We start from the raw sequence: 9,385 nt of genomic DNA on the forward strand, positions 1-9,385 counted from the left end.
CTCATGTGTCTAATGCACCTGCTGCATGAATGTGTGTGTGTGTAACTTAATGGACATACAACTTATACGGTTATATGTGTAAAACTCGCACGCCACTGGTTTCAATTGAGTACCTTATCATATAGTAACAATACCACGCTTACAACACTGTGAAGCTTCTGGACTCCTCAAAAAACTGAAACATGCCTCACGGTGTAAAACCAGAATTCGACTATCACTTTCGTTAACAGTAGAAAACACAGGTGTATACTTAGAATAGTAATCGACAGGTTGGGAGTAAATCGTATTGGTGACTTTAATGGGACGTAGACTTGAGGTTAAGAAAGACAAAAACAGTACGTGATGTATGTGACTGTCAATAACCGGACTCTTTCCCAACCCCACCGGCTTTTGGAAGCAAAGAGTCCATCGACTTTTAGACGTACGAGTCGGACACGGGAACAAAGGTCCCAATATCTGCTGCACTTTGCAGGTACGTTGACAAGACATCGTGACTTAACCTGGGCACTTGTTACAAAGCAGACTAACAGCCCCAAAACCACCTGCCTTTCAGTGACTACGGTTTTATATTGAGAGCCACTGCCTTCATGAGAGTGTGTAAACTCGATCAACAATAATTATTCTACAGACCGAAGCAGACCGTGACACGCGAGACAATGGAACTTTCAAAGATCCATCTGCAACTGCGCCAAAATGTCGGGGACAACACGAATAGAGTTCATCATTAACCTAAACTCACAGCGCCATGCTCTATCCCCACCCACAGAACACTGAATGGTACAGTCCCTGGCATTAAAAGAGGAAAGGGGTTTGGACCACTGACGCAGAGGTAAAGTGGGTGGAGTCTCGTTACAGTTGGGTCGCGTGGGCTGTCTGACGTCACGGCGAACGCGAGGCGCCTATAAATAAGAGCGCACGACGCTACTCTGACTTCACTTCTCCACGCAGAGTTAGTGCCGGTATTGTCTGCTGGTGTCAGGCCGTACTACCAGTGCCCCTGCCAGTTGCTGTCACCACAGAGCCGCCGCTATGAACGGACAGATGCTGAACGGCTTCCACGATGCCTTAATCGACGAAGGCAGCTTTCTCTTTACCTCCGAGTCAGTGGGCGAGGGGCACCCTGGTAAGTGAGGCCGCGCGCTGGACACGCGGCCATGACAGGCGGAGGGGCTCTTTGTTAAATGTCAGGAAAGACTGCACTGTTTCGTCGTCAAAAGAGTAAAAATTGCAGTGGTTTCTAGAACTGTGCACCGTAGAAAAATTATTTGAGTCCTCTTTGTAGTGTCCATGGAAGCGAGGGTTTGCGGGATAGCGAAAAGGCGCGCTCCGACCGAACATTCGCGCCATGACGCAGGAGAGAGCGCGCTCCACTCTAGGGCGCGCGCGCCATGTCTTTTCCTGCTTCTCCAATAGATGGCCGCCTCGCAGCCGCCACCTTCTTAACAAGAACGTTTGATGGTATCACGCACGCGCAATTCAATGCGGCCATGTTGAGTCTTTACGCGCCCCCTATTTCCTTAGCTTGTAACCATTTGTTCTTCTTTGGTTGCCGCCCTTTGTTTCTGTTAATGTTAGGAGATGGCGAAATGTGCCTCTGCGTCAAGTCCGCCCTCCCCCAGAGCCTAAATAATACAGTGTACGGGAAGATGGTGGAATTATCTAGAACGTTCCATAGTACGCCTTATTGGGAGTGGGTCAGTGTAGTTTAAAATTGTTATTGCTTTGGGCCAAGCTATTTTTTTTTTTTGAAAGGTTAAACGTATTTCGTCTCTAGAAAGTTGCTATCATTTAATCAGAAATGGTTGAACCAACGTTTTAAAAGGGTGTTAAAAAAACGATCACATTTATGTTAATGCTGCGCTTCCCATTTTGTCTCATTGTCCTCTTCTCATACGGTATATGCTCCAGAGTTGAATTGTTGGAGAGTTTGTTGGCAGGTGTGTGTGTGTTTAATCTATCTCCATGAAGTCTGAAGTGCTGATTGCTATAGAGCCAGTACTGGGTTTAGGTGGCACGAGTCAGAAGGGCAACTTGAAGTAGGGCTAGGAAAGCCCCACCCTCTGTAGGGACTATGGCCATACTGTACGGGCTGGTAACTGGCTGGGTTCAGATATCGTATCGAGTGACTGGAGCTTGACTGTAAAAGGTTCTCACCTTGTGGCTAAACATAGTCCGGGACCCCTTCGGTGACTGGGCTAGTCTATGTCGTTGAAGTATCTTATTGGACCAATGCCTTGTCTGCAGCGGGCGTGGACTCCTGCAAGCTGACCTTGCTGCAGAGATTGCTGTGCAGCGTTTGTGGTTGAGAAACTGTCAACTCATGATTTCTGCAGACTTTTTCCCTATGAGCATTGGACTTGTATATCAGTATTTCGCATCGCGCGGCACCTAGCTGACCTGGTTCTGTAATCTACTGTGCTGACACTGGCATAGTGGTTTAATCGCTGTCCTTGCTTCGCAGTTTAGTATGAAGGCACGTTTGTGCCAGTCCGATTTACCTCAATGTTAGTGCATTCTAGAAGTGATCGGGAGGGGTCCTTATAGTGCTTCATTCTTGTGCACATAAGTTTATCCCAGCCTGTCGAAGGCTGGTACACCTTGTTTGAGTTTTGGTATTAAGGGGAATACTTTTTAAAAGGGCTTTTTAGAGGTCGGTCAGTTAACTGGCATCTTTATTGTAGGACTATGCTATTCATTTATCAGTAATGCTTTAGGGTTACTTTCACTACTTGGTTTTCGATACTTGGTGTTTGTAGGGTTTCTGTGGAGGTCCTGGTTGTATTTTAAACCAGTGTTACGAACTATAGTTTACTATATCTGTCGAACGTGTTGTGACTATGACTGTTTTTCTCCTAGATAAGATATGTGATCAAATCAGCGACGCTGTCCTGGATGCACACTTGAAACAGGATCCTGATGCCAAAGTTGCCTGTGGTAAGTTATAACTTGTGTGTATGATGGTTGCAGCATAACAGCAAGAAAAGTCAGAAGTTATAGTAAAATTATTCATCCACAGAAACCGTTGCAAAGACTGGCATGATCCTCCTTGCTGGCGAGATTACTTCTAGAGCTGCCGTGGATTATCAGAAAGTCGTCCGAGATACTATTAAGCACATTGGCTATGACGATTCTTCAAAGGGTGAGTGAGTGCTGCGGTGTAGTTTGATACATTTGTATTTGGCGTGTCAAGTCACCTTTCTGTCCTCTTGTGGTGACTCTGATTCCAGTTTTAAAAATTATTTGAGGTTAGCATGAATGGATGTGGGAATCTCGTTAAAATGGAAATCTTTTAGCGTTCCGTGACAGTTCTTTTGCCGGCAGACCTCCACTATGTTTACCATTTACTCATTGACAGGATTTGACTTCAAAACATGCAACGTGCTTGTCGCATTGGAGCAGCAGTCGCCCGATATCGCGCAGGGAGTACATTTGGACAGAAATGAAGAAGATATTGGGGCAGGAGACCAGGTGAGCAGTTTGTTCCTCCATTGTTAAACGTTCAGTTGTGTTGTGACTGCCTACTTTATTTTATAAACCATTCATAGGGCCACGATAAAAGCAAAACCTGGTTTGATCTATTTTTAATTACCCTCTGCACTCGTGATTTGTATAGTCGCCCCCCCCCCCCCCCCCCCCCCCCCGCCTGTGTTCCTGTGAAGTGCATAAGACACAGGAGGTATGATTTGTATTGTTTTCCATTGTTACATTTAAACTATAGTTCCCCGTCTAACGTTTCAATCCAATTGTTAGTTACCATAGTATGTTAATTTTCGAGTCGCATCAGAATCGTCTTTGTAACTTTTAAGAATTTCTAAGGAAACTACACTAGCGCCATCCTTCTAAACTAAGCATTCAAAATGCCACACTTGAGCGAGCTCGTCCCTTCGTTACTCTGGCTAACGTATGCTATGCCTGCCTTCATTAGTCTGCTTTCTTTGTATCTCGAGGCAGGGGCCTTCAGTTAAATGTGCTTATTCTGTTTTGGAATTCGGGCAACTTCTATAGTGCAATTGTATGCAGATTCTGTTACAAACTGGCCAGCTTGGCACACTAGTTGGCAAACTCAATTTCAAAGCAATGTTAACTGAAATAAATGGTGGCTAAAGTGGGCTATGCAATAACCCAATTCTGTAGTGCGCGGAAACCCCACACTGCGGCCCAATGGTTTAAGATGTCTCGCTGAATATTATGCGTATCCTCATTTTTAGAAAAATCAATTTATTGTTAGACCTAAACATTATAGATTGATTCCCAAAGACACAGCTACATCTTAAGATTTATACTTTTATGCTGAATAAAGCTGCTTCTCCTTTAAAAGGTGATTGTCTTATTTACATAAAGTCGATCATGATTTCTCATGTACAGCCAACTTCCTGGGTTCGTGGTACTACTGTGCTACAGCTGCTCAAGTTAATTCCTTCGCACAGGTCCATGTAGTTTATTTTCTCCACAGGAACCGACCAGCCTCTATACTCTGCACCACACATTCTTTGATCGAGTACTTGCCACTCGGTTCTTTAATGCTGTTTAATCCTTATCGAGCCAGCTGTTAACCCTACCTCATTTTACTGCTCCCTTGACTTTGTCTGGTAATCACTGGCACTTAACTTATTCGTCTCAAACTCTGCAGTCTTTCGTGCACGACCACGTATGTCTGCTCCTCGATGCCTACCAACTGTACAAATTGGTATCGGCACGTCAGTCTGAGGGGACCTAATTGCTCCCTACACGCAACTTGCATGGGTCACATTACTCCAGTGGTTTTCTTATTTCTTTCTGTCTGATTACCACGTGATCGCAACCTCACTTGAATAAACCATCCCTGCTTGACAGCTGCTGTCTGGTTTTACATTTTGCCCCACTCCCAAAATATATTTGACCTGAAGGGAAATTTTCCCTCGGTTTGTTCATAAAGCCCATTACGTCACGTTTACCAGTAACCAACTTGCCCCTACTTAACAACTCTCCATACCACTAGCTCACATCAGTTTGTATCGCATCTTTGCAGATGAATGAAATGTATACACCCAAACGGCCCTATACGGTACCTTTCATGTTATCGAGCACCTGCTGGAAATATTGCTACGATTGACTACACGCGAGTTAAACGTGGACACTTGTTGCTACGACTGAGTCACAATTTCAGTTCAGGGTTGACACCGTTTTATATTGCTTTGAACTGTCGTGTTACCGTTCAATCTCTTGATTTAAAATGTTATCCTTCTTGCAGGGTTTGATGTTCGGCTATGCTACGGATGAGACCGACGAGTGCATGCCTCTGACAATTGTTTTGGCCCACAGGCTGAATGCAAAGATGGCAGAACTGCGACGTAATGGTACTCTGCCCTGGCTAAGGCCAGACTCCAAAACACAGGTGAGCAAATTGATAACTTCGCCCGTAGCTGATCTGTCTAATTGTGTGTTTCTCCCTGTGTTTCTGCAGAGACCCTAGATAGCTTTGCAATGCTCCTGATAACGCCACATACTGGATCGGATGTCTTGCTTTCAGTTTAGTTTTGGGTCTTCCTATAGTAATGCGATATGCCGATCCTTAACCTCAAGCTCTGGGTTCAGAGTCGTTGTGGCTGGAATATGCTCCTTAAGTTTACACTTTCGTGTTTTGCAGGTGACGGTGCAGTACATGCAGGACCGTGGTGCTGTTATCCCAATTCGTGTACACACGATTGTGGTGTCCGTGCAGCATGACGAGGATGTTAGCTTGGATGAGATGAGGGATGCTCTAAAGGAGAAAGTGATCAAATCCGTTGTACCTGCCAAGTACCTTGACGATGACACAATCTACCATCTGCAACCTAGTGGACGCTTCGTCATTGGTGGGCCTCAGGTAAACTTCCGAGATCATAAAGTCACGGCTGACCAGCACTGCAAAGAATACCACACTTAGTCTTCAATGTCTGGTTTTATTTTTTTAGGGGGACGCAGGTCTGACTGGAAGGAAGATAATTGTTGACACCTACGGTGGCTGGGGTGCCCACGGTGGAGGTGCCTTTTCTGGGAAGGACTATACAAAGGTGGATCGTTCAGCAGCATATGCTGCCAGATGGGTAGCCAAGTCTTTGGTGAAAGCTGGTCTGTGTAGGAGAGTGCTGGTCCAGGTATGTGGCTTACATTCGGTGGTTATTGCAACTGATGCCCGGGGAAGTAACATGCTTATCGGAATATAGGATTAACTAATGGTAATTCCGACAGGTAGCTGTCCTTGACACCCAACCCCCCAAAAAGAATAGCTTCGAGTGATAATGCCATGTGCTTAGAACTCATTATTTCTCCATTTAAATCTGTTGTTGGCTTGTTTAGGAGTTACCGAATTTCATGCTCCCTTGCTGTTATCCAGGTATCCTATGCCATTGGTGTGGCACACCCCCTCTCCATCTCAATCTTCCACTACGGCACCTCTCAGAAGAGTGAGCGGGAGCTGCTGGATATTGTGAGGAAGAACTTTGACCTTCGTCCTGGGGTCATTGTCAGGTAATGCGTGTGGTGGGAACCCCTGGTGTGTAACAGTTATATTGGTAGTTTGCAAATGGGCGCCACCATCTAGAGAAGAAAGTGAACATGCACTGTACTGGTGTGTTTCTTGGCGAGGGTGGGTCCCGAAGATTCTTGGGATACCACAAAGCACTGACAAGGCATTAATAGTAGCTCTGGTTATTGTGCCCCACAATAGATGGCAAATTGTTCCTCCTGCTGACGGATGAATGTGCTAGCTAGACCTGGTGTACCATTACCGTACTGCGAGGAGCTGAATACAGTAACCAGTTTGTAGTGTAGCTTTGACTTTCTTTCTTGTCCAGAGCCATAGTGAAGTGAGAAAGCAGGGTAGTACTTCTGGGAGTCTTTATTGTAGTGAAGTAGCGCATGAGCTTCGGGGCTCCGAAGTCACCTGGGCAAGGCAGTGATTAAATATGCCGCCATGGGTGGCATGGTTTCCTTGACTGGGGGTAAAAACCTGTCCAACGTCCTTGAGTGATGGGGAGCTGTTTGGTCTACTCTCTCGCGACCTTGTTTGGGGTTTGCATCCAGCATAGTGGCTAACTGGTTTTCTTGTGCCTGCCCTGAATTAGTGTTTGCTTTGCTGAGAAATGCTGTGCATTAAATTATTTGCTTGTATATTCTAGGGATCTGGATCTGAAGAAACCCATTTATCAGAGGACTGCAGCATATGGCCATTTTGGCAGGGACAGCTTCCCATGGGAAGTGCCCAAAAAGCTGAAGTATTGATTGTTAGGCTTTTTTCCCCCTCAGACCTGTTGGCGTTTATTACAGAGAAGCCTCCAGGATCTGTGGTGGAAGGGCCCTTCTACTAACCCTTTCTTCTCTCCTTTGTTCCTGTTAGCCGCTGCTGTAGCTCTTGTCTGTGGGTAGGGGACCACCTGTCTGTGCTGTGCTATTACACTTAAACACATTTCCTTATGCAGTCACTAACGTGGGCATACTGATCATTTTGCCTTTAGGGCACCAAGCTCCGGCCTTTGCATGTGATAAGAATCCATGACCAAGATCCAGTCGAACGGACTACCTTCCATCATTTACCTTCCCTCACTTAAGGTGTATGATTCCATAATGGGCGTTGGACCATAGACTTCTATTTTAATCCAATTTACCTCTCAATCTCTTTGCTGCACAATCAGTCATGCTTGTCAAAACATCGCTTTAGGTATTGCTCCCCGTATCAGCAAGATGTGGGGTGAACTTTCACCCCACAGCGCCAGATGCTTGTCTTTTGCCCCTCCCCTTCCTAGAGTATGTACTTAATATATGGGTCTGGATAAATCTGTAGACCCCTATGCATTTTATAGCACTAACTGAACATCTATTTATGAACTCTGCCTCTCCTCACCAGGCAGACTCTTGGTTGCCCCCGATGTCCTACAGAGAAGTCGTGGGAGATACCCGGAGGTCTGTAGCTGCTCACTTTGATACCAGAGTATTCCTTTTTTCTTTATAAGAAAGTTTGAGAAACTCACACTGCACAAGATCTTGGGCCGCGCACAGCCTTTTTAACTAGATCCCGAACATTATCAAAACTAGGTCCAAAGTAGTGCTTTAGAGAGCTGGTGTAGCTACAGAGAAACCAACTTTCTTCAGCACACGGGGTTAAACGGGGTGGAGACGGAAATACCTTTGTACTTGAATAACCTTTTTTCTAAATGCATAATTTATTGTTTCTGGGGTGTTATGGTGCAAGTACAGAGTAGCCATAACCTCAGATGGCAGCTTTTTTAAAACTCCTGATTTCCTCAACTGTTTCCAGCATTCTCTGGTAGGCCAAGGTGTCCTACAGAAAAGCCTTGGGTCCAACCTACAGGGGGTCTGGCTGGTGTGAACTGTGGACGGTAAGGAGGGTGCAGCTCGGGCGGCTGGCTGGGGATGGCACAGATTTGGCTGGTGTTGTACAGAGAAGCTGGCTTGTTTACATGCCCTTCCTATGCCAGCTGCTCGATGCTACCGGTGCCTTCAGGCTTTTTTTTTTTTAATTGTCTGGCTCTTCTGGGGGGAGCAAAAGTATCAATCTGAAGAGTATTAAATAAAACGCAAGGTTCTCCCTTTAACAATGTCTTGTTTTTATTTCTATATGTTTAACAGTTGGTTGGGGGGAGGGAGACTTGTGTAATTTTGTATTTCCATCATTGACTTGATGATCTGTGTATGTTGCTTAGTTTATAACGACCAGCCGGAATAAGAGTTTTCCTGATATATTTTTTTTAGGAGGGGGGAGGGTTGGGTATAACTGTCCTGGTCTGACCCCCTGGGCAGTGGAGAAAAGTGGTTAAAAAGCTTGCCTACATGTATTAATGAAGTCTGTACTGCAGCGTTATGTGCGCCGATTGTGGGGTGTGGGTGGAGGAACACTGGGTCAAAGGGAGGGGACCTTTTCACATGGTAGGTTTACATTGTTTTTTATAGCAGCACATGCCTGTGGCTTCCGTTGGCAAAGCTTCTCTTCGCTGAACTCGTAGTTGCTGGGCTTTGACAATTCAATGTATCTGCTTTGGCGGTAGCTTAGGTCGAACTGTCTTAGTGGCTTTTATTATATCTTTGTGCAGTTAAATAAAACCATTGCAGCTATAAGAGGGAAAGGGTGGAAAATAAATGTCACTTCATGCAGACATGAAACCAAATGTGCCCTAGAATTGTAAAGTGCATGGAATCAACTAATTATGCAACAAGAGGCTAAAATAGTCAGCACAGTCGGAGCCCAAAGCTGACTGCTTTCGTCCGTTACCCTCCCTTTTAAAAATGTACTTCAACTCTAGTCCTGCCTTGTGCAACATAAGCATTCCATTTAAACTTTGCTACCTTTAAAATCTCTAACAGTTCAAATATAAAGTGATTATTTCTTGTCTGGACAAGTTTGTGCAAA

General features: G+C 45.2%; 1 protein-coding gene across 1 annotated transcript; it reads left to right on the top strand.

The window, feature by feature from the left end:
* The first annotated feature begins 820 nt into the window (after window positions 1–820).
* MAT2A (methionine adenosyltransferase 2A) lies at window positions 821–8,573 on the top strand. The gene is made up of 9 exons (XM_085634957.1): window positions 821–1,123; window positions 2,857–2,934; window positions 3,017–3,139; window positions 3,356–3,468; window positions 5,231–5,374; window positions 5,627–5,845; window positions 5,934–6,116; window positions 6,356–6,489; window positions 7,140–8,573. Exons 1-9 carry the CDS (start codon window positions 1,030–1,032, stop codon window positions 7,240–7,242), a joined length of 1,191 nt encoding a protein of 396 aa, XP_085491083.1. The 5' UTR covers window positions 821–1,029; the 3' UTR covers window positions 7,243–8,573.
* The last annotated feature ends 812 nt before the right edge of the window (window positions 8,574–9,385 follow it).

This window comes from Triturus cristatus, chromosome 11 (genome assembly GCF_964204655.1).
Source record: "Triturus cristatus chromosome 11, aTriCri1.1, whole genome shotgun sequence".
Classification (NCBI taxonomy): Eukaryota; Metazoa; Chordata; class Amphibia; order Caudata; family Salamandridae; genus Triturus; species Triturus cristatus.